At 33.8% G+C, this 25,058-nt stretch overlaps 4 protein-coding genes across 4 annotated transcripts; all 4 read left to right on the forward strand.

Annotated features, from left to right (window-relative positions):
- The first annotated feature begins 642 nt into the window (after nucleotides 1-642).
- Nucleotides 643-2,462, forward strand: LOC135671402 (receptor-like protein EIX2). Its single transcript, XM_065179506.1, has 2 exons — nucleotides 643-647; nucleotides 693-2,462. The coding sequence occupies exons 1-2, from the start codon at nucleotides 643-645 to the stop codon at nucleotides 2,413-2,415; spliced, it is 1,728 nt and encodes a 575-aa protein (XP_065035578.1). The 3' UTR covers nucleotides 2,416-2,462.
- Nucleotides 2,463-4,838: 2,376 nt separating this feature from the next.
- On the forward strand, nucleotides 4,839-8,350 carry LOC135671403 (probable LRR receptor-like serine/threonine-protein kinase At1g05700). Its single transcript, XM_065179507.1, has 4 exons — nucleotides 4,839-5,579; nucleotides 6,415-6,914; nucleotides 8,044-8,179; nucleotides 8,275-8,350. Exons 2-4 carry the CDS (start codon nucleotides 6,545-6,547, stop codon nucleotides 8,348-8,350), a joined length of 582 nt encoding a protein of 193 aa, XP_065035579.1. The 5' UTR covers nucleotides 4,839-5,579; nucleotides 6,415-6,544.
- On the forward strand, nucleotides 8,291-11,902 carry LOC135671522 (probable LRR receptor-like serine/threonine-protein kinase At4g29180). The gene is made up of 5 exons (XM_065179719.1): nucleotides 8,291-9,322; nucleotides 10,322-10,584; nucleotides 10,685-10,811; nucleotides 11,305-11,367; nucleotides 11,447-11,902. Exons 1-5 carry the CDS (start codon nucleotides 9,115-9,117, stop codon nucleotides 11,602-11,604), a joined length of 819 nt encoding a protein of 272 aa, XP_065035791.1. The 5' UTR covers nucleotides 8,291-9,114; the 3' UTR covers nucleotides 11,605-11,902.
- A 4,985-nt stretch (nucleotides 11,903-16,887) lies between these two features.
- On the forward strand, nucleotides 16,888-21,992 carry LOC135671519 (receptor-like protein EIX2). Its single transcript, XM_065179714.1, has 5 exons — nucleotides 16,888-17,211; nucleotides 17,288-19,625; nucleotides 19,971-20,316; nucleotides 21,330-21,551; nucleotides 21,651-21,992. Exons 1-2 carry the CDS (start codon nucleotides 16,947-16,949, stop codon nucleotides 19,570-19,572), a joined length of 2,550 nt encoding a protein of 849 aa, XP_065035786.1. The 5' UTR covers nucleotides 16,888-16,946; the 3' UTR covers nucleotides 19,573-19,625; nucleotides 19,971-20,316; nucleotides 21,330-21,551; nucleotides 21,651-21,992.
- Nucleotides 21,993-25,058: the final 3,066 nt, after the last annotated feature.

The raw sequence follows: 25,058 nt of genomic DNA on the forward strand, positions 1-25,058 counted from the left end.
TGTTCTGACCAGCCTTGGACTGAGGATGCCCCCATGCTCAAATCCTTAATAAGAAAAGAGTCAAGAAAGAATTTAATTGAGGTTTTATTTTATTTACGGAATTGAGAAATAAAAATAAGATTTTATTTAATATGAGGTGCACACGAAACATCATCGAGTATAAAAGTTATGGTAAGTGAATTAAATATTGTGGAACCAATATGAGTAATGAGAATTCTTTTACCATCACCGATGATGATATTTTTATTTCCTCCATAATTATTGTGGATAGATAAGTTCTGAAGATCAAATGTGATGTGATGAGAGGCGTTAAAGTCCACAATCCAATTAGATTGGCTAGTAGTCGAATTAGTCATGAGATTCACATGAAGCCATTGGGATTTGGGTCGAGATTGATAAATTTTTACGAAGTATTGACGTACAAGCTCTTTAAATGATAATTAAGGAAATCCTCATATCCACTACTCTAGATGTATACGTTGAGGAATGACATTAACAGCTTTTTATAAAATTTTATAAAGAATCATTCGAATATTTAAATAATAATAATTATCACCAGACAAGGTAGGAGATCATGTATAGATGGATCTTGTCATCTCGTGGCATCAATCAGATAAGTCAATAGTGTTTTTTTTTATGCTAATGGAGTAAAGAAAGAACTGATCATCGTGGTTTTATTTCCGCGTTCGCAGCACCAAAAGAAGAAGACGATGGAGGCTGCCAAATCACGGGAACGAGAAAGTTCTCACTGAATTGTATCTCGGTGGAAATTCTCTTGGAGGTGTTATTTCAGAGGTTCATTTTGAGAATCTTACCAGATTGCAAGTCTTGGACTTGTCTGGCAACCCCATCACCATATCAATCGGGCAGAGTTGGGTCCCTCCTTTCCAACTCAGATTTGTATATTTAACCAAATGTCAGTTGGGACCTCGATTTCCAGAATGGTTGCAATTCCAAACACAGATCGAAGAATTATATTTGGCAGACTGTAAAATTGCAGGGACAATGCCCGCTTGGTTTTGGAATATTTCATCTTCTACCATCACAGATTTATTCCTTTCCAACAACCAAATAGGAGGCAAGCTGCCATCTTCTTTGAACTTCACCAAGTTGGAAACATTATATTTGGATTCCAACAGATTTGAAGGTCCATTGCCAACGATGCTACCATCTACACTTGAGACTCTATTCCTCTCCAATAATTCCTTTACAGAGCAATTGCCGATATGGCCTGATGTTCAATCAGTGGCACTCTCAAATAACATGCTTGATGGTGGCTTATCTTCATCAATCTGCCAATGGACAGGTGGTCTCGAATACCTTGACCTTTCGAACAACAAATTACTTGGTGAGATCCCTTATTGTCTGGGAAAATCATTACAAAATCTTTGGTTCTTAGATTTGAGCAACAACCACTTGTCAAGTGAAATTCCATACACGATCGGGTTTTTAAGTGGGCTTTCACTTTTGCAACTAAAAAATAACAGTTTTTCGGGTGAGGTTCCTTTGTCATTGAAAAATTGTACAAATTTATGGTTTCTTGATCTAACTCAAAATAATCTTGTCGGAAGTATAATGCTATGGATGGGAGAAAATCTACAACAACTGAAAGTACTTCGTCTACGTTCAAATATGTTTTCTGGAGTTATTCCTTGGCAACTTGCTAGATTTGAACAGCTTCAAATAATGGATCTTGCCAATAACAATTTCTTTGGATCAATACCTCACAACTTTGGTAATTTAAGTGCCATGAGATCTACATCACAATATTCTGATTTTTGTTCTGATGAATTAGATGTCTTTACGAAGGGACAAGATCTTCATTATTTACAATGCAACATGCAACTTATGAAAAGTTTGGATCTTTCAAACAATCATCTAATCGGAGAGATACCAAAAGGAGTTGGAGATCTTGCGGGACTCAAGAACTTGAATTTGTCAAGAAATCATTTACAAGGGAAAATCCCTTGGGAGATAGGAGGAATGATATCATTAGAATCCCTTGATCTATCGATAAATGACCTTTCTGGTAACATTCCTGAGAGTTTATCGGCTTTATATTTCTTGAGCTATTTGAATTTATCGTATAATAATCTTTCGGGAATGATACCATCTGGTCATCAACTCCAAACACTCAATGATCCATCCATCTATATGGGCAATGCTGACTTATGTGGACCACCAATTTCCAAAAGTTGTTTTAACAATAAATCAACTCAAAATATTTTGCAAGAGTACAAGAAGGAGAATCCCGAGTGGCTATGGTTCTATATCAGCATGGTACTAGGATATGTGATGGGATTTTGGACCTTTTGTGGTATTCTCTTCCTCAAAGACGCATGGAGGCATGCTTATTTCCATATGATTGATGATATGTATGATTGGTTCTGGGTACAATGGTATTTAATCTTTTGATGATTGTTTAGACTTTAATTCTAAAATTTCTAGTATGGATGATCCAAGACTTTATGGTAGATGGAGAGAAGGTACGTAGTCACTCTACTTTTTATTTATATGGTATTTTAGATTTGTAGATGCTGGCTATGATTAATGAAAAAAGAATTTATGTCGTTGATATAAAAAAAGATGGACTGCTTTATTTATGGTGTTTGAAGACTGGTATTTCTATGTAATGTGGTTACTTATGGTCTTCTTCTATTTGAGGCTTTCATTATAATAACATCATGCAAGAGTTGCTAATAGTTTTAAAGTAGAGAAATATTAGAAAAGGAAGATAGCATACAACCAAGTCTTCCATATGAAGATATAGTTTAAAAATATGTTATATTTATATTGAATTTAAAGGAAAAAAAACATTATATTCGAAATGATAGAGAAGATATTATAATTTGACTAGTGTGTGGATCGGACACGGAGGAAGAAAAGGGAAAAAAAAAAAAAGTGTGAGATTTAATAAGGATGTCGTTTTTATATCAAGAGAATAAGTTTAAAATTTGGAAGATTATATATATATGTATGATTTTGAATTCCTATTCATCTCCTACCAATCATAGAGTAAATAGGACTATAGATTAATTAATCTAAAATCATTGAATATATTGTGATCTTAGAGAAAAAAAATGATGATAAGAAAGAAAATATCATCATTATTTATTGAATCGATTGGTTTATATTATTTGACTAATTTACAAAAAAAGAAGAAGGGTGTTGATGACTATATCAATTATAAGAGTCTACGATTTAGGTAAGTATCCAATGATTTTGTATAACATGTTTTCAAATTTAATAATGTATATTTGTTAATAATGAAGTAATGTGATATGTAAATGTGAAATTGGCTTTGAAAATAAGATTGTCGATATTATATTTATTTAAAATATTTTATTATTATATTTTCGAATGTTTTATTGTTGGATATATTTCAAATGATACATAAGGAATTATGCATTGCAAGGATATGTCAATATGTTATTTTAAATGATGGTTAATTTTTCAATTAGTCGGTTTTAATTTGGATCTTGCCGATTGGGGTTATATATTGCTCATAAGTTGAATATGTTTTTGATATAGGGATAAATGTCTTACCTATACCATGGAGGTTGAATATGTTTTTGATTCGAGATATAATAAGGTTATAGCTTAGTTATTCTTAGTTATACAAAGGGATGATAGCTTAGTTATATTTATCGTGATTCATAATTAGTGAATGATAATCTTTGCATTAAAATGAAATATATCCACTTATGTTTTTGTTATACAAATGTCTTCAAAGATTATGTTATCTTATGTGCTTGTTATGCTAAAAGTGATGATTTGGAAAACATGTTTGCTCTTTATTTAAGAATAAAAGAGGGTTTAACGTTTATGTATAGTTTTCTAAAATACATTTATGCTTAGTTTTGCTAGTATATGAGTTTTGGTGTTTACTAAATTGTGGTTGCTCATATCCTTGTTGTTCAAATTTTTCAGATGCTTGCGAGTAGATTGAATTTGGTTATGCATCGAGACAATAAATTAAATCATTAATGGTTCAAACTCTTGAGACTTGTGATGTAATAATTCATTAGTGGGATGTCTTTGATGAACTTTATTTGTGTTTAAGAGCTTAATATGCTGCTGCTGTTATATGTTGACATTATGGATGTTTCCGTTCTGTATTGTGTAAAGTGCATAGATTTAGATTTAATAGGTCTATGTTATGTAATTGGAGGTGATGGAACTCAAAAAAGGAACCGCTGCATAGCGATACTATGTTATGTAATATGCTGCTGCTGTTATATGTTGGTATTTGTTCATTGTTAGTTTCTCTTCCTTGAATTAGTTGGGATTCAAAATACTTTAGATAATGACATAGCGATACTCATCTTTCTTAATCGTTTTAGAATTATTATCTGATAGTTCAGATTTTTTAATAAACCTGTTATTGATCCAAGTTATCAATCCACTTTATATCAAGTCTTTCTAGTCAAAATAAATATTAAGATACTATATATATATATATATATATATTCTTCACATCTTTTTCTCTCTCTTAAAATATAAAAAAATATATAATATTTATAAAAGAAATAAACCCTTTCAATATGACTCCAATTTAGTGGTAAGAGGATGACATCTCAACCCATCAATATTGCTCCAATTTAGTGGTAAGATTGATCCAAATTATCCATCTACTCTATATCAAATCTTTTCAGTAAAACAAATATTGAAAGACTCTACCAAAAAAATAAAGTCATGTCAAACTCTATTTGACTCCAAACCTCTCTACATTATATCAAAGTCATGAATTAGACATCAAGTAACAACAACTCCTCTCTCTCTCTCTTTCTCTATATATATATATTGGTTGGCAGCAGTGATTCTGGTGAATGGTCAACCAGGTACTTTTGCTTGTCACCATGGATCTCTCTCTGGTGTCTGCGTTCTCATGGTGACTCCATTTGAATTGCAATCTATTGATGATGACCACAGATTTCCAAATATATTTGATTCCTTTATTCTGTGTTCCTTCTCTTTTCTTCGGTTCTTTCTTCTTATACTCAGTCTCCTACGCTGCTGCTCCTCTTTTTGTCTTCTCTCCCAATTTTCTCCTTTTTTTTTTTTCTCTCTCAACAATATATTACTAGATTACATATTATTAATTTAGATTTTGATTGTTCTACATGAAATAATCGTTCATAACCAACCATGATCTTAATCCATATCTACTCTTGATAGAGACGGTATAAAATTACGTTGATGGTGTTGATGGTGTACTTGATAAAACCTTCTAATTCTTAAATTAGTTTAAGAGTGGGAGGATTCGACTAAATGCCAAGTCTATTAGAGAACTAATGATCTAAGAGAATTTTCCTACTGTATGTGTATATAATTAGCTTTTATATATATATAATTATCTTTTTTAGTTCTTCACTTTACGGGGCCGAGATTATTACTGCCGCCCCGTCCGACTCCCTGTCGATATGCCTGGCCAACATTGGTTCGGGAACACCGTTCGTATCTTCGCTGGAGTTGAGGCATATCGACAACCACCTGGCGTACCAGGACGCGAATCAATCCGCTGCACTAGTGTTCCACAGTCGCTACAACTTGGGATCCCTCACCAACTGCACCCTCAGGTAAACGCAGACCTTCCAATCCATGCTTGCTGAAATTTCTTCTCCCATACGGATTGTACAGTGTTCATGCCTCGCATGGAGAAAGGGGATTTCTTGAACCCGAGGGTTTTCTCCTAGCTTTCCTTTATTCATTGCTTAGGGTAGTTCTTTTGAGGCCGAATCACTACTGAAAATTTGGAAAGGGATGGAGCCTTGATCTTCTATAAAGGGAGCAAAGTGTTATAATCTGTTTGTGGTTATCTCAAAAAATTGTAACAAACATAAAGACTCATTTGCACTGTAGAAGTAATTGACTCTGTATACTCTTCGATTACAATTTTGATTAAACTGACTCTCAATTTTAACCACGGATGTCCAGTAAAAGTGTTCATCACTAGAAAAGACTATTAGACTAAATCAAACCCAATTAAGATCCAAGTTTAATTATCTATAGAAGCGAAATTACAATGAACAATACCGTAATTATGATTTTTTAATTTTACAAGTTAGACACGAAGCAAAAGCTAAATGAACTTAGCATAATGTCATAAGTGAGCAGAAATATATCTGACACAAATAAGTGAGCAGAAATATATCTGACACAAATAATCACATATATCTGACACAAATAAGTGAGCAGAAATAGGGGATCACAGGAGATAATTACCACAATTTGGGAGAGGATAGCAAACTCGATGAGGACAATGATTTACATTGTCGTGTGTGGCGAAGGAGGAGTCTTAAGGAATACGACTAGCATAATCTCTCTTTATTATGCCTTTGAAAAGTGGTTGAGTCTATCAAATCATATCTGCATTAATAATACTGATTGGTTAACAAATTTCATGCTGTACAGGTATCCAGACGATAAATATGATAGGACATGGCGTCCTTGCAACGGTTATACTGGTTGTGTAACATGGAATTTTACAAGCAGTTCTTTGGGAATCAAGACCACTCGTGGTGATGCTTATGAGGTCCCAGGCATGGTCATGGGGACTGCAACTGTTGCTGCAGATAATTTTACATTGCATTATTCCTTGGGCTATGGCCTCAATTCGAGTGTTCAAACAACATTCTATATCTATTTGCACTTTGCTGATTTCAACTATTTAAGTGGGAATGGAAGTAGAATTTTTCAGGTGAGAGCAGATGGGGAACCCGATAGTGACAACATCAGTCCTGCATATCTACTGGCAACTCATGTCCATTTCATCCATCGGCTGGCGTACCCAGGTTTAAAAGGTTATTTTAATCTGACAAGGGTGGCCGGTTCCACCCTTCCCCCCATCCTCAATGCTGCTGAGGTTTACATTCCTATTAATCTTTCAGCTGTGGCAACAGATCCAGCCGATGGTATGCTATCCCACCACTACTTTGGACATCCATCGCTCTAGTCCGGCCAATAACTTGTATCATCTGCTTCTTTTTTTTTTTCCCCTCAAGATGAACTGTGTTTTTCTTATTAATTACCTGCACACTTTTGAAGACTAACATGCAATGTGACCATTCATGCTTCCCCCCCCTTTGATCCATTTTCTGAAGGAAAAAAGTGTAGTATGTTATTGGCAGTGCATTATCCATTTCACTGGTGTCTTACCTGAACATATACAATAAGTTGTTTGCTTATTTAGTTGATTGCTGATTTGAAGTTTACATATTATGTTGAAGATGAATACATTGTTTCTTTCCTTTATTTTGTTTTAGCATTGGTAAAATGAAGCAAATTTTCTATCACTTTTGTTAAAATAATCAATCTACAGGAACTTACTTAGGGATCCAATAGGTCAACTTGGAGTGTACAATAATTCCAAAGACTTGATTATTGCAATAAAATGTTTGAGATATTATGCATAATTGTCAGTCCTATGTTCAGAGGATATGCATACTTTTCGGGAAAAAATGTTAATTATTCTTTTTTGAGTCCAAGCACTTGAACCATGCATTATCAGAAATCATAATTTATATTGTTCTGCGCTTTTACTTCTCGTGGTGATTTGGCATGTCTGAAATGATAAACAAAAGTTAGATTGACAACAATATATATGACTGAGATTGACAATATATAAAATGACTGGATTACCGAACAACAAGTGATGTATCTAATGGTTCTGTTGTGCCTGTAAATATCATTTCAAGATAGTTATTCATAAGCTAGGTCAAACACAATTTGGATATTAATATCAATGGTAAGATCATACAACATCATGATTTTCAGTGATCAAAATTCTATCGTTTAAACCAAATCATATAAGGTGTGGCTGTAGGTGTGCTCATGCATGTGAAGCATTTTTCCGGGCAGAGTTGTGTCAAAATGCTTCATGGTGCCCATTTACTATTTTGAAATGAATATTAAAATTTGTTTCAAGGGGGCTACAATAATCATCTATATGGCATGCATCCGATTACATGCCAACCTTGGATTTTTTTCACAATAGATTGAATTCAGTATGGTGGACATTGGCTTAACCTGTAAAATTAACAGCTGATGCTATGATGGGGATAAAGAAATTATATCAGATGAAGATATGGCAGGGTGATCCTTGTGCTCCGCAGCAATTCATTTGGAGTGGAGTAAATTGCACCTACTCAAGCTCTGGTACCCCAAGAGTCACCTCATTGTAAGCTCTAAGCTCCAAGATTTGGTTGTTTTAAAAGACATCAATAAAAAGCACTGATTCTGATGTAATGATTTCTACTTTATTTTCTTTTGCAGAAACCTCTCTTATCATGGGTTGAATGGTGCTGTACCAAATGCTTTGGCTAATCTGAAGGCCCTTAACTATTTGTAAGTTTCTAAATTTATCGTCAGAGGCTGCTGGCTAGCAACATCATGCAGACAACTTGAGAACAATTTGTAGATGTTGCATGAAATTGACTTGTTACCCTTTTTTACCTGTGTATTTTATTCATTTCTAATCTCCTTTTTCTAACTCCATAAACAAAAGGCTTTTGTTTTTTCATGTTAGTTGCCAAAATTAGGAATGCAGATGGACCAGTTTACAACCCAAAGCATTAGCTTGGGGTTTTCTTTAACCACATCCTATAACATCCAAACTGAACTAATATGGCTTTACTCATGCAATCTGGTTTCCAAGGACCAAAGTTATAGAGATCAACATGTAGCTACTTTTTTTTTTAATGAAATTTCTTATGAAAACATATCAATAACTAATGTAATCCATGTATTTTGTCTCAGTGACTTGTCAAACAATGATTTAATGGGCCCAATACCGCCCTCTTTAGAAGAATTGACATCACTCAATGTGCTGTAAGAACAGATTTTTCTCTCTTACACAATTCACCTGGTGCATGCGTTTTCAACATCGAAAACTTCAATTTTGTCATGCGCATGCTTCAGGACTTCTCTCTCCACATATTATATGCTAATGGTAGAGCAATATCAAACTTTTTGCAGAATTTTGTCAAATAACCGACTCAATGGGCCTATTCCAGCTTCTTTGTGTGATGGACAATCAAAAGGATTGCTTGAGTTGAGGTTTGTGCTGTAGTCTAACATCCCAAATCTTCCCACAATTCCTTCTACCTAATACTAATGTCTTATGAACTTTATGTTCTGCAAAGAGTGGACAACAATCCCGATATATGTCTCTGTCATAGTACATGTCAAATTGGCAGCGAAGGAAGGAAGCTTGCTACAGTCACCATTGTGCTGATCTCTGTCGTCCCAGCGCTGATTATACTGCTGCTCCTATCATTGCTTTTATTCTTCTTGAGGAGAAGAAAATCTACAACAAAATTATGTAAGTGGTTTTAAGCAAGTAATAGCTTATAAACATACAATTATGTTGTATTATGTCCTCTTTTTCAACGAAAGGCAATGTTAGATGTGAGATAGAACTCTTACCTGTATAATATCAGGACATGTCTTCTCTGATATCAGAGAGAAAAATAACTTCTTTTATTGCTGAAAAGATTTTTTTTTCTCTTTTATCTACGGTAACAAAAGTGAGACTCGTAAAGCAAGGATTTCTTGCTTGGTTACTGTATCTGCCTTAGATGTTAGCATCCAAACAACATCTTTATCTAAATATTTTTATGGTTTAGTTGGAGCGAACAGCTAAAACAGATGTAAGCTTATGGTTGATACCACACACTACTTCAAGGGAAGTTTCTATTCCATAAGACCATTCATTATGATGAACCTTCCCAACTCTGATTTGGGGTGTAATTATGCTGATCTTTTTCAATTCTAGTCTTGTCTAAATTCTGCCTGAGATTAAAATTTTGATAAAGCTAAGTTCTTTATCAAATAGATCAAGATTAAATGAGTCAATTTTTAAGCCATGTGTAATACAAACTTATAAACAACTAGTGGGTTGATAAATAATAATTTATTATCTACCATTCTACCAAAGCTTGACAAACCTTGTATATAAGTGTGATTGCCTAAAATTAAGTCAGTTAATTTTTGGCTAACTTTTTCACCTTTGTATTTGTCAAGTGTGTTTTAGGTTCATCAATGTTCTTTACGCTCATTATTATAGTCTGTTTTAGAATTATCTACACAACTTTTCTAAATTAATTACATGATCCTGGACATATTTAACATACAGACAATGGAAAGTGATCATTGGTAGGTATATGAGTTATTATGAATCATAGCTCATGAAATTTCTCTCTGGAGGTTAGAAGTGACTTGCGGATGCATGTTTTGGAATTCTGTACTAGAAACTTCACCTTCATTACAATGAGAAGCATTGTTAACAGCACTCTTTTTGTTTCTTTTAATGAAATAATAGCACCGCCAATTCAAGACTCGCTTGCTATACCCGAAACCCATAGATTTACATATGATGAATTGAAGGCCATCACCAACAATTTTGATCTTGCACTTGGAAAGGGGGGGTTTGGGAATGTTTACCATGGTCGATTGCATGATGGCACTGAAGCTGCAGTAAAACTTTTGCACTCACATCGGATGGTCAAAGGGACATCATCTGAGGAGTCCATGTCTGCAAATTCTGGCTCCAGATCACATGGGCTGAAAGAGTTTCAAGCCGAGGTATGCAATCTATATGAATGCATTTTGGTGGACTAGCATTTTAATGAACAAATAGGTTATGGATGAAATTTAAGTATATATCTTCCTCTTTGGGTTGCAGGCTGTTCTCTTATCGAGGGTCCATCACAGGAACTTAGTGTCTTTGATCGGGTACTGTAGAGACAGCAATCAACTTGGACTTGTTTATGAATATGCTGCTCGTGGAAGTCTTAGAGATCATCTTTCAGGTAAAAAAGATGTTGAATAGTATTCTATGATCTGAGCTACTGCATGCTTGGAGAAGATTGAATCCAGTTTTAAGTTGCTTTACCCGAAAATGTTGTATCTTTGGACAGTATATTTCTCATTCTCTACCTAGAATTTCTCTCTCTTTCCTTTGTCATACATTATCATTGGATTGAATTAATGCAATTGATAAGATATTATCATGTTAGTTTTTTTTTTTTACTTATAGCAAAAACAGTACCCTGATCATTATTTGTCAAGATTCTGGAGCTTAGTGTAACTGACTTATCCGATACAATTTTTTATTTTTTATAAACATTTTAGATTCTTAACTGCACCTTTTTTTTCTATAGATAAAATGTTCTTGACTGTATCCGAGATATATTCAGAATCTTTAGTGCATTGTCAGCTTCATCTTGTCCTCACAGAACTGTGCAACATAATATTCTTGAGTTAATTTTATGTTATACTGAACTTATGGAGTTAATTTTACAGATAAAAATAGTCAAACATTGAGTTGGAGAGAACGAATTCGGATAGCAGTGGAAGCCGCACAAGGTGATCTTACAATTGGTATCGCTTTTTATATATCTTTTCAATTTCTCACTTTCTGTTCCACTGAACAATTTCTGAACAGGTCTGGAGTATCTACACAAGGGATGTGTGCCACCTATAATCCATAGAGATGTGAAGACTAACAATATCCTCTTAACACATGACTTTGAGGCAAAGGTAGCAGATTTTGGGCTGTCAAAAGTCTTTCCTGACCGATGCCCAGACTCACGTATCTACTGATGTTGTGGCTGGCACTCCAGGATACATAGATCCCGAGTATGTTTTCTACTTCACAGAAGTTTGCCAGATAATATTTGCAGTGTGAATTGCTCAGGATTTCCTTGATTGCCCCTCTACTGACAAGTCGGTTTAATTTGTTTTATAGAGAACTTAAGAATTACTTTGGCAACTAAATGAAAAAGAGAATGATGGAGAATCACAATGAGAAGAAACACAAATAAATGTTCTTTTTCCAAATGTGATGCAGATTTCTTTCTTAGCTAACTTTCCAAGAGGAGAATCACGAACAATTGTTGCACCTTTCTGGGATGGTTATTTTTGCCCCTTTTACATCTACAAAATAGGAATAATGTTAAATTAATGTATGAGCGAAGTCAAAACAATATTCAATCTTCTTAGTTTTCTTCTCCAAAAGTATCATAGTGGTTACCAAGTACTACATTGATGCATTTCTTTTTTCAAGTACTTTGCTTCACTTAGTCCGATGGATACGATCTATTAGGATCGAATCGACACTAAAAGAAGGCTGAATTTGTGCTTTTGAAAAAACGATGTCGATTTTAAAAAAAAGTGATAATCAATTAAAACAGAAAACAATAGTAATGAAGAGCACAAAGAAAGTGCACACCAATTTTATAGTAGTTTGGTCATTGTGATCTACATCTACTTTTGATTCCTCCTCCGTGGCCATTGGCTTCCACTATTTATCTTCTTTCAACGGATGAAGACCAACTATCCTCTTACAACTCTTTTCTCATTTTTATAGGTTTACGAGATAATCTTTATAATTCTTTTACCCTTCTCTCAAATTGAATTTAAAACATAAAGCTAGAGAAAGGGAACTCTTAAAGAATTATAACAGCATTTTTACACAATTTTGTTCTCAGTTTTTGTATTAATTGAGCAGGAATGAGTGAGATATTTATAGGCTTCAAATGGATTCAAATTTGAAGTAAAAAATAATCTCATCCCAAGTTTTCAGGGTACTGGCAGTACAACCGCCAATACTATCTGACACTAGGTGGTACCACCGTCCAGTCTAGCGATACTACCACCTGACATCCTGAGAGATTGGATCTTGGAGACTGAGCCTCTGGTGGTTCCACTGCCTAGTCTAACAATATCATTGCCTGACCCAACTTTTGGGTCATTGAATGAGCCTCCGAATGAGCCCAACTTAGTCCTAGATCAGGTTCAATGGGCCCTTAATTAAGTTGGTATAGTTTCACTACAAACCAACTTAATTATACCATAAACTACTTCAATCAAGATATAATTAATTACAAAGCATGAATCTGGCATGTCATTGGTTTATCTAGCGTTTCGTCTGACCCTTCGCCGCATCGTCCTCTCGTTCAACGTATTACCCAATTAACATATTGACCTCCACAACATATATTGATTTTTGTAAGCTTCATACTTCTTCTAGTGTAATATTACCAATTCACCTTATCGAAAACCTGTTAAGCAAATAAATTGCACAAGCAATAGCATCTCCCCAAAATTCTTTAGGAATTCTTCTTTTCTTCAATATGCATCGGACTATATTATGTATAGCCTTATTTTTTCTTTCTAAGATACCATTTTGTTGAAGCATGCATGATATGGTGAATTGATGTAAAATTCTATTATTTCTATAAAAACTTTTAAATTTCTTTAATATTCGTCATCCTTATTTATTTTTAAACATTTAATGTTACAACCACTTTGACTTTCAACCAAATTCTTAAATTCTTTGAATTTGCTTAAAAAAAATTTTCCACATGTAAACCTAAGTTTTGCCACTATTATCATCAGTAAAAGTAAAAAAAATACATACTTCCTATAAGTGATACTATATTGATAGAGCCACAAAGTGCACTAGATCAAGTCGATGTCATGCTCTTTGTATTCTTCTTAATTTGAAAGTATTTCTTTCTTGCTTGTCGATGACATATACTTCATATAACTTTGATGGGCTATCAATTTCATGATATTATTGTCACCATATTGTACTTGAAGTTTCAAAGTCTCAAATTTAAGTAAGTATATCTAAGATACCATAATGTAGAAATGGTTTCAATATCAGTTTTAAAATCATTTGACCAATCAAATATGCATAAATGTAAAGGAAACATTTTGTTCTTCATCATTTTCACATGTGAGTAGTTGCCCAAAGCTCATAATATTATTTTTTATATTAGGAACATAATAAACATTTGAAACATGTATTTTTTTATCATTATTAAATCTAAAAAAAATTTTACCTTTGTCTCTTACTAGTCTTTGAGATAAGTCACCAAATGTAATGTTCTTGGAATTACTTGTATCCATTTCTGAAATAGTCCTTTGATATCACACAAGTGATTTGAAGCTCCTATATCTAGATACTAGGTAACCTAAACTGTTCTTCCTTCAAATTATTACAAGTTATTAACAAAACTTGATTTTGGTTCTTTTCTTTCTCAACAAAACTTAATACTATGTCATAGATTAATCTTTCTTCAAATTATTATTATAAGTCATTAGGAGTATGTCCATACCTTTTGTAAACATAGCATTGAATTTCAGACCTTTTAGAATTTTTACTACCTCCACGACCTCGGCCACATCCTCAACCATAACCTTAGCCTTTTTGGCTAAAATTTTTTCTATCACCTTCATTGTTTTGAGATTTTTAATTGGTCTGATTTCTGTAACTTCTTCCTCTTTATCCTCAACCATAACCTTTTTCTCTTTGAGATTTTAATTTACATTTATTTTCGAGAGTAAACATTTATAGTGTTTACTATATATATTTTTCTTCTCCTCTTTTTGTAAGTCTTTGTTTATAAACTTGAAGAAAACCTATTAGTTGTTCTAAAGATATTTGTTCTAAGTCTTTAAACTCTTTAATCACTATAAAAATAAAATCAAACTTTGGATATAGAGATTTTAGTACTTTTTTTCTATTACTCTTTCATCACTTATTTGTTCACCATTTTGTCTCATTTAATAAACAATAGAAATGACTTTTGAGAAGTAATTAGAAATAGATTCAGAAATATCTTATTGTAATTTTGCAAAATCAACTAGTAAAACTTAGACGAAGCTATTTTACTTGATCCACACCACCAAATACTTTTGAAGTATTTACTAGAGTGATGACTTCAAACATTATATCACCAGGCCATTAGAAGATTGTGAACAAAGTCATTTTCTCTTTTCTTCTATTTTTTGAGTTATTTTCTTATTTCTATATTGATTGCTCATTCTATTTAACTTGATTCAACAAATTCATATTCTACAAACTCTCATACATCTTGAGAGTCTAGAAGAACATTCATTTAGATTTACCATATTGATAAAACGAAGAGTGAAATGATAGAAACAAGGAAAACACATCTCAATTAGTATTATATGGTGCCTATTTATATATGATGAATGAGAGGATTTCCTCAATGGAGCAGCGAGATTTCCTCGTGCAGTTGAGAAAATCACATCTGCTATGCAGTTGAGAAAATCTCTTTGTTATCACATGTCATAATTTTTTTTTGTTAATCAAAAGATTTAGAGTTGAGTGATGCTTGAAGAAGAGGTCATAACTTAACCTAAGCTCTAATATCAAATGTTGAACTTGATAGTAAAAAGAGATATGACTATCACACAATGGAAGAGTAAGATGATGGCTATCACACAATCGAAAAGTAGGACAAGGCAAAATACTCTATCTTTCACTCAAAACTCATCACAATTTTAAAACTTTATGTTTCATGACCCAAGGTTTATATAGTCCCATAGATACATTATATTAATTATATTTAAAATAAATCATTCTTTTCTAAAAACCTCTAACCAATAGTTTTTGATTTGTTTTTAGATATTTAATTTATTTTTTCTCTTGATACAAATTGAATTTCTTTATGATAAGTTAATAAGTTTAATTCCAAAACCTCCCTCTCCATGTTAAAAACCCCCACTTGCAATCAGAAGAACAGGAAGAAGGTGGAGGTGTATGGCCGGTCAAATCACAAAGCCAACATTCATGGTTTATAAAGCAGCAACTGATGAGGAAAGGGATGCACGCAAAATTCTCCGATTCCATGGACTACTTTTGATCTCCACTTCTGCACGAAGAAGACTTGACCTGTCAGCCCAATAGACGACGGAATCAACTCCAATAAATGCCAACTTCTTCCACACAGCATGCAAGTCATCTTCTTCATTTCACCAGTAGACATGGAAGACTTGTAAAGTTCTCGAGTCTTGCCCACTCACCTAAGTGGATGGTTACCCGATCGAGTTGAGTAGCTATCCCAATTAACTTTCTTCGGTATATCTTTCCGTATGAAGCACGCTCGTCCATGATGTTATTTGACGTCTTTCCTAGACAAAAAAGTTATACCAAGAGGATGCTTCTAAAAAACAGTACTCTTTTAGCATCTAGAAAACATATTACGCTGCAGATGAGGCACTTTCTGTCCTAAAATTGTCATTAAGACAATTCAAGCTTCAACCAACGCATGCAAGTTTTGTTAAGATTGTACACTAAATTATGCTTGATGTGCTGCTTAAGATTTGAGAGAGCCAATATTCACTTGAAAGAAGAGAAGAAGAGAAAATGATAGATGTTGATCGCAAGTCAAATTGTAGTTTGTTTGGCGCATCCTTATGTTCATAAAATTTAATTTTTCTATTTAGAACTCTAATCTAAATTCTAATTTACCGCAAGTCAAAGTCTTCTTGGCCAGCGACATGTAGAAAAAGAATCCATGGAATGCAGCTTAGGGATGTGAGGCTTCTCACCACTCATCTTATCTGCATCAATCAAGTCACCGCTCGTCTGTCAAACAGTGCTTATCCCACCGATTGAGACCGATGCTATCAGTTTCCAAAATGCCGTATTAATCATGGTGGCTTTCATTTTACCCCTACGATGATGGAACAAAAACTTGGCCCTCACTCTTACGTCACATGATGTTATGTTGAAAGTGACGATAGAGAAAAATAAGGAAGCGAGTTCAAAATTCAAAATTATGTATTTAATATAAAAACTTTAATCTATTTTAATTCATCTCTCATCTCAAATTTTATACCTAAAGTATTACTTTACATGAGCTCTTATTTTATAAAGGGTAAACTTAAGGTTTCAATTTTAATTATATCTTGGATAGAATTCATAAATCAAAATTCTATCTAACCATAAAGTTTAATTTATTATTCCAACCACACATAGCAAGCAAGCTGAGTGAGCTATGCCCAATTTATATATCATGGATAATGGGTACCACACATAGCATGCACCTCCACCTTCATCCTGTTCTTCTGACTGTGGCGGCTTGGAGTAGGTAGTTAGGTAAGGGAGGGAGATCAAACTGCGCGCCATGGGTTTCCCTTTACGCTTCTTATCATCATTTTCGTTGTGCCTCTTGGCCCTCCTCCTCCACCGGGCCACGGTGACAAGTGGGTGTTTCAGCATGGAGAGGGAGGCACTGTTGGACTTCAAAGCCGGCATCCACGACACCCATAACCGGCTATCTTCTTGGACGGGCCACCACTGTTGCACATGGAAGGGAGTGACCTGTGACACCACCACTGGCCACGTCGTCATGCTCGACCTCCGGAATACGTTTGATCGGGCATTACGCGGTGAGAGGATGATGAACTCGTCATTGCTTGCTTTATCTCATCTGAAGCACTTGGATCTTAGCTTCAATAATTTCAGCGGGATCCGCATACCGGAATTCATGGGAGGAATACCTGGGAGGAATACCTGCTCGGCTGGGGAACCTTTCGAGCCTCTACGTTCTTGATCTAAGCGATGCTTTAGATTTTACATCCCATGTTGACAACCTCGACTGGCTCTCCCATCTCAGGTCCTTGAAGTACCTGAACTTGAGCGGGTTAAACCTAACTGATGTCCCGGATTGGTTCTCATCGGTGAACATGCTGCCATCCCTCCAAGTGTCAAGTATGTCTTCCGTTGGTCTCAAGACCATCCCGGCTTCTGTTGTGCACGTCAACTTCACCTCCTCTCTTACTGTGCTTGATCTCTCCTATAATAATTTCAACTCCACCTTACCCAAATGGTTGTGGAATATTACTAGTCTTACCCATCTTGATCTCTATAATTCTGGATTCCATGGCGTTATTCCTGATGCAATTGGAGACTTGGGCTCTCTTACTGTTCTTAATCTAGGAGTCAATCAACTCGAAGGGAAGTTAAGCGGTTGGCTGGAGCAAATGACGAATCTCATCATTTTGAATCTCGGATTTAATTTATTCAACGGTTCCATCCCTTCTTCCGTTGGTAAGTTGTCTAATCTCACTGAATTGAATCTCGGTGAAAATTCTTTTGGAGGTGTTATTTCACAAGTTCATTTTGAGAATCTTACGAGATTGCGAGGGTTGGACTTGTATGGCAACTCCATCACCATATCAATTGGCCAGAGTTGGATCCCCCCTTTCCAACTCAGATTAGTAGGTTTAACCAATTGTCAGTTGGGACCTCAATTTCCAGAATGGTTACAGTTTCAAACACAGATAGAAGAATTATTTTTGAAAGACTGTAAAATTGCAGGGACAATGCCTGCTTGGTTTTGGAATATTTCATCTTCTACCATTATAGATTTAGACCTTTCCAACAATCAAATAGGAGGGAAGCTGCCGTCTTCTTTAAAGTTCACCAAGTTGAAAAGATTATATTTGGATTCCAACAGATTTGAAGGCTCGTTACCAACGATGCTACCGTCCACACTGGATATTCTATCTTTCTCCAATAACTCCTTTACAGGGCAATTGCCGATATGGCCCTATGTTCAATCAGTGGCACTCTCAGATAACATGCTTGATGGTGGCTTATCTTCGTCAATCTGCCAATGGACATATCTTAAATTCCTTGACCTTTCGAACAATAAATTATTTGGTGAGATACCTTATTGTCTGGGAAAATCATTACAAAATCTTCAGTTCTTAGATTTGAGCAACAACCACTTGTCGAGTGAAATTCCATACACGATCGGGTTTTTAAGTGGGCTTTCACTTTTGCAACTGAAAAATAACAGTTTTTCGGGTGAGGTTCCTTTGTCATTGAAAAATTGTACAAATTTATGGTGTCTTGATCTGACTCAGAATAATCTTGTCGGAAGCATAACGCTATGGATGGGAGAAAATCTACAACAACTGGTAGTGCTTCGTTTACGTTCAAATATGTTTTCAGGAGTTATTCCTTGGCAACTTGCTCGATTTGAACGGCTTCAAATATTGGATCTTGCGAATAACAACTTCTCTGGTTCAATACCTCACAACATTGGTAATTTAAATATTATGAGATCAACATCACAACATTATGAATTTTGTTCTAATGAATTAGATATCTTTACGAAGGGACAAGATCTTCATTATTTAAAATGCAGCATGCAACTTATGAAAAGTTTGGATCTTTCAAATAATAGTCTAATCGGAGAGATCCCGAAAGGAATTGGAGACCTTGCAAGACTCAAGAACTTAAATTTGTCAAGAAATTATTTACAAGGAAAAATCCCTTGGGAGATAGGAGGAATGAAATCATTAGAATCCCTTGATCTATCGATAAATGATCTTTATGGTAGTATTCCTGAGAGCTTATCGGCTTTATATTTCTTGAGCTATTTGAATTTGTCATATAATAATCTTTCGGGAATGATACCATCTGGTCGTCAACTTCAAACACTCAATGATCCATCCATTTACATGGGTAATGCCGACTTATGTGGACCACCCACTTCCAAAAGTTGTTTTGATAATAAAACAACTCAAATTGATATACAAGAGCACGAGAAGGAGATTTCCGATTGGCTATGGTTCTATATTAGCATGGTACTAGGATTTGTGATGGGATTTTGGATATTTTGTGGTATTCTCTTCCTCAAAGACGCATGGAGGCATGCTTATTTCCATTTCATTGATGATGTGTATGATTGGGTTTGGGTGCAATGGAAATTAATTCTTCCACGATTGTTGAGACGTTAATCCTAAAATTTCTAGCGTGGATGATCCTAGGCTTTCCGGTAGATGAGGAGAAGGTATGTCATCACTCTACTTTTTATTTATATGATATTTTGGATTCCTAGATGTTGGTTGTGATCGATGAAAAAAGAATTTGTATTGTTGATCTAAGAAAGGATGGGCTGCTATATTTATGGAGTTTGAGATCAATTTCTATGTAATGTGGTTGTTTACAGTCTTCTTCTTCTATTTGATGTTTGCATAATTATAACATCGTGCAAGAACAGATTTTTCTCTCTTACACAATTCACCTGGTGCATGCGTTTTCAATATCGAAAACTTCAACTTTGTCGTGCGCATGCTTCAGGACTTTTCTCCACATATTATATGCTAATGGATGAGCAATATCAAACTTTTTGCAGAATTTTGTCAAAAAACCGACTCAATGGGCCTATTCCAGCTTCTTTGTGTGATGGACAATCAAAAGGATTGCTTGAGTTGAGGTTTGTGCTGTAGTCTAACATCCCAAATCTTCCCACAATTCCTTCTACCTAATACTAATATCTTATGAACTTTATGTTCTGCAAAGAGTGGACAACAATCCGGATATATGTCTCTGTCATAGTACATGTCAAATTGGCAGCGAAGGAAGGAAGCTTGCTACAGTCACCATTGTGCTGATCTCTGTCGTCCCAGTGCTGATTATACTGCTGCTCCTATCATTGCTTTTATTCTTCTTGAGGAGAAGAAAATATACAACAAAATTATGTAAGTGGTTTTAAAAAAGTAACAGCTTATAAACATACAATTTTGTTCTATAATGTCCTTTTCTTCTTCAGCAAAAAGGCAATGTTAGAAGTGAGATAGAACTCTTCTTACCTGTATAAATAATATCAGGACATGTCTTCTCTGATATCAGAGAGAAAAATAACTTCTTTTATTGCTGAAAAGATTTTTTTTTCTCTTTTATCTACGGTAACAAAAGTGAGACTCGTAAAGCAAGGATTTCTTGCTTGGTTACTGTATCTGCCATAGATGTTAGCATCCAAACAAAATCTTTATCTAAATATTTTTATGGTTTAGTTGGAGCGAACAGCTAAAACAGATGTGAGCTTACGGTTGATACCACACACTACTTCAAGGGAAGTTTCTATTCCATAAGACCATTCATTATGATGAACATTCCCAACTCTGATTTGGGGTGTAATTATGCTGATCTTTTTCAATTCTAGTCTTGTCTAAATTCTGCCTGAGATTAAAATTTTGATAAAGCTAAGTTCTTTATCAAATAGATCAAGATTAAATGAGTCAATTTTTAAGCCATGTGTAATACAAACTTATAAACAACTAGTGGGTTGATAAATAATAATTTATTATCTATCATTCTACCAAAGCTTGACAAACCTTGCATATAAGTGTGATTGCCTAAAATTAAGTCAGTTAATTTTTAGCTAACTTTTTCACATTTGTATTTGTAAAGTGTGTTTTAGGTTCATCAATGTTCTTTACGCTCATTATTATAGAGTCTGTTTTAGAATTATCTACACAACTTTTCTAAATTAATTACATGATCCTGGACATATTTAACATACAGACAATGGAAAGTGATCATCGGTAGGTATATGAGTTATTATGAATCATAGCTCATGAAATTTCTCTCTGGAGGTTACAAGTGACTTGCGGATGCATGTTTTGGAATTCTGTACTAGCAACTTCACCTTCATTACAATGAGAAGCAGTGTTAACAGCACTCTTTTTTGTTTCTTTTAATGAAATAATAGCACCGCCAATTCAAGACGCTCTTGCTATACCCGAAACCCATAGATTTACATATGATGAATCGAAGGCCATCACCAACAATTTTGATCTTGTACTTGGAAAGGGGGGGTTTGGGAATGTTTACTTACCATGGTCGATTGCATGATGGCACTGAAGCTGCAGTAAAACTTTTGCACTCACATCGGATGGTCAAAGGGACATCATCTGAGGAGTTTCAAGCCGAGGTATGCAATCTATATGAATGCATTTTGGTGGACTAGCATTTTAATGAACAAATAGGTTATGGATGAAATTAAGTATATATCTTCCTCTTTGGGTTGCAGGCTCTTCTCTTATCGAGGGTCCATCACAGGAACTTAGTGTCTTTGATCGGGTACTGTAGAGACAGCAATCAACTTGGACTTGTTTATGAATATGCTGCTCGTGGAAGTCTTAGAGATCATCTTTCAGGTAAAAAAGATGTTGAATAGTATTCTATGATCTGAGCTACTGCATTCTTGGAGAAGATTGTATTCTTGGAGAAGATTGTTTATGAAGTTGCTTTACCCAAAAATGTTGTATCTTTCGACAGCATGTTTCTCATTCTATACTAGAATTTCTCTCTTGATTTATCATACATTATCATTGGATTGAATTAATGCAATTGATAAGATATTATCATGTTAGTTTTTTTTTTTACTTCTAGCAAAAACAATACCCTGATCATTATTTGTCAAGATTCTGGAGCTTAGTGTAACTGACTTATCAAGTACAATTTTTCATTTTTTATAAACATTTTAGATTCTTAACTGCACCTTTTTTTTCTATAGATAAAATGTACTTTACTGTATCTGAGACATTCAGAATCTTTATTGCATTGTCAAATTCATTCGGTCCTTACATAACTGAGCAACATAATATTCTTGAGTTAATTTTACGTTATGCTGAACTTATGTTATGCTTGACCCAACTTTTGGGTCACTAAATCAACCTCCCAATGAGCCCAACTCAACCCTAAATCAGGCCCAATGGGCCCTTAATTAAGTTGGCCTAGTTTCACTACAAATCAATTTAATTATACTATAAATTACTTTGATCAAGACACAATTAATTACAAAGCATAAATCCTTTGTTCGGCATGTCATTGGTTCATCCGACATTTCGTTCTCTCCTTCGACATATCATCCTCTCCCTCGACGTATTGCCTAATCGGTATGTTGACCTTCGCAACATCCAAGAGGATATTGGTTTCTATAAGCTCCATACTTCTTCTAGTGTAATATTATCAATTCATTTTAATGAAATCCTGTTAAGCAAATAAATTGCACAAGCTATAGCATTTCCTCAAAATTCTTTAAGAATTCTTTTTTCTTTAACATGCATCTAACTATATTATGTATAGTTCTATTGTTTCTTTCTGAGTTATCATTTTGTTGAAACGTGTACGATACGGTGAATTGATATAAAATTTTATTATTTCTATAAAAACTTTCAAATTTCTTTAATATTCATCATCCCTATTTATTTTTAAATATTTAATCTTATAGCCACTTTGAATTTCAACCAAATTCTTAAATTCTTTGAATTTATTTAAAAAAAAATTATTTTCCTTTAACATGTAAACCTAGGATTTGCTATTATGATCATTAGGTAAAAAAAATATTTACTTCCTCCAAGTGATACTAGATTGATAGGGCCACAAACATCTGAGTGCACTAGATCAAATCGATATTATGCTTTTTTATTTTTTTTAATTTGAAATGATTTCTTTTTTGCTTACTGATGACATATACTTCACGTAACTTTGATGGGTGATCAATTATTGGTATTATTATCACCATATTATACTTCTCTAGAAGTTTCAAAGTCTCAAAATTTAAGTGAGTCTATCTAAGATGTCATAATGTAAAAAAATCTTCAATATCAGTTTTAAAATCATTTAACCAATTAAATATGCATAAATGTAGAGGAAATATTATGTTCTTCAGCATTTTCGTATGTGAGATTAATGTTTTATTCTTATCACAAATTAAGGGACTCATATTTTTTATCTTCGTATCATAATACTTTTTAAGTAGTTGCCTCAAATTCAAAATATTATTTTTCATATTATGAACATAATAAACATTTGAAATATATATATATTTTTTTATCATTATTAAATCTAAGAAAAATTTTACCTTTGTTCTTACTGAGATATGTCACCAAATTTAATGTTCCCAAAATAACTTGTATATATTTTTGAAAATATTTTTTTGATGCCACACATGTGATTTGAAGCTCTTATATCTAGATACTATGTTATAAACTGATCGTCCTTCAAATTATTATAAGTCATTAATAAAACTTGATTTTCGTTCTTTTTTTTCTCAACAAAACTTGATACTATGTCATAGATTAATCTTTCTTCAAATTATTATTATAAGTCATTAGGAGTAGTGTCCATAAATTTTGCAAACATAGCATTGAAATTCAGACATTTTAGAATTTCTACCACATCCACGGCCTCGATCACGTCCTCGACCATAATCTTAGCCTTTTCGGCTAGAATTTTTTCCATCACCTTCATTGTTTTGAGATTCTTAATTGGTCAAATTTTTGCAACTTCTTCCTCTTTGTCCACAACCTATTTTTCTTTGATATTTTAATTTACCTTTGTTTTCAAGAGTAAGCTTGGTTTGTAGTGCTTACTCTATATATTTTTCTTCTCCCCTTTTTGTAAGTCTTTGTTCATAAACTTAAAAAGAACACATTAGTTGTTCTAAAGATATTTGTTCTAAATCTTTTGACTCTTCTATAACAATAAAATCAAACTTTAGATATAGAGATCTTAGTATTTTTTCTATTACTCTTTAATTACTTATTTGTTCACCATTTCATCTCATGAACAATAGAAAAGACTTTTGAGAAGTAATTAGAAATAGATTTAGAAGTACCTAATTTTAATTTTTTAAAATCAGTTCCTAAAACCTGTAGACGAAGCTTTTTTACTTAATCCATACCACCAAATACTTTTTGAAGTATTTCCCTAGCTTCTTTTGAAGTATTTACTGAAGCGATGATCTCAAATATTATATCATCAAGCCCTTGGAAAATTGTGAACAAAGTCATTTTTTACTTCCTTCTATCTTTGAGTTATTTTCTTATTTCTATATTGATTGTTCCTTCTATTGAACTTGGTTCAACAAATTTATCTTATGCAAACTCTTGTATATTTTGAGAGCCTAGAAGAATCTTCATTTGGATGTATTATATAATATATATATTTTTTATCTGGATTTGGACGGTGCTTGAAGAAGAGAAAATATCTTAACCCAAGCTCTAATATCAAATGTTGAACTAGATAGAAAGAAGAATAGGACAAAGTAAAATACTCTTATCTTTCACTCAAAACATTTTATAACTTCAAACACTTATATGTTTCATAACCCAACATGGTTTATAAAGTCTCCATAAATATATTATATTAATTATTTTTAAAATAAATCACTTTTTTTCTAAAAAACTCTTTCAAAAATCATTAGTTAATTTAATTTATCTTTCTATACATATTTAATATATTTCTTCTTTTGATACAATGAACTTCTCTCTCGATATATTGATAGATTGAATCTCTTTACGATAGATTAATAAGTTTAATTCCAACACCTCACTCTCCATGTTAAAAACACTCACTTGCCACCATTGCCCCCACTAGCCGCCGCAATCAGAGGAACAGGAAGAAGGTGGAGGTGTATGGCCGGTATAATCAC

Source organism: Musa acuminata, unplaced genomic scaffold (assembly GCF_036884655.1).
Source record: "Musa acuminata AAA Group cultivar baxijiao unplaced genomic scaffold, Cavendish_Baxijiao_AAA HiC_scaffold_1139, whole genome shotgun sequence".
NCBI lineage: Eukaryota > Viridiplantae > Streptophyta > Magnoliopsida > Zingiberales > Musaceae > Musa > Musa acuminata.

Coding starts and splice junctions, on each gene's coding strand:
- LOC135671522 (XM_065179719.1), top strand. CDS start 9,115: ATGTCTTATGAACTTTATGTTCTGCAAAGAGTGGACAACAATCCCGAT. Junction 9,323..10,321: donor AAAATCTACAACAAAATTAT/GTAAGTGGTTTT, acceptor ATGAAATAATAG/CACCGCCAATTCAAGACTCG. Junction 11,368..11,446: donor AGCAGTGGAAGCCGCACAAG/GTGATCTTACAA, acceptor ATTTCTGAACAG/GTCTGGAGTATCTACACAAG.
- LOC135671403 (XM_065179507.1), top strand. CDS start 6,545: ATGGTCATGGGGACTGCAACTGTTGCTGCAGATAATTTTACATTGCAT. Junction 6,915..8,043: donor GGCAACAGATCCAGCCGATG/GTATGCTATCCC, acceptor TAAAATTAACAG/CTGATGCTATGATGGGGATA. Junction 8,180..8,274: donor ACCCCAAGAGTCACCTCATT/GTAAGCTCTAAG, acceptor TTTCTTTTGCAG/AAACCTCTCTTATCATGGGT.
- LOC135671519 (XM_065179714.1), top strand. CDS start 16,947: ATGGGTTTCCCTTTACGCTTCTTATCATCATTTTCGTTGTGCCTCTTG. Junction 17,212..17,287: donor GTTTGATCGGGCATTACGCG/GTGAGAGGATGA, acceptor CAATAATTTCAG/CGGGATCCGCATACCGGAAT.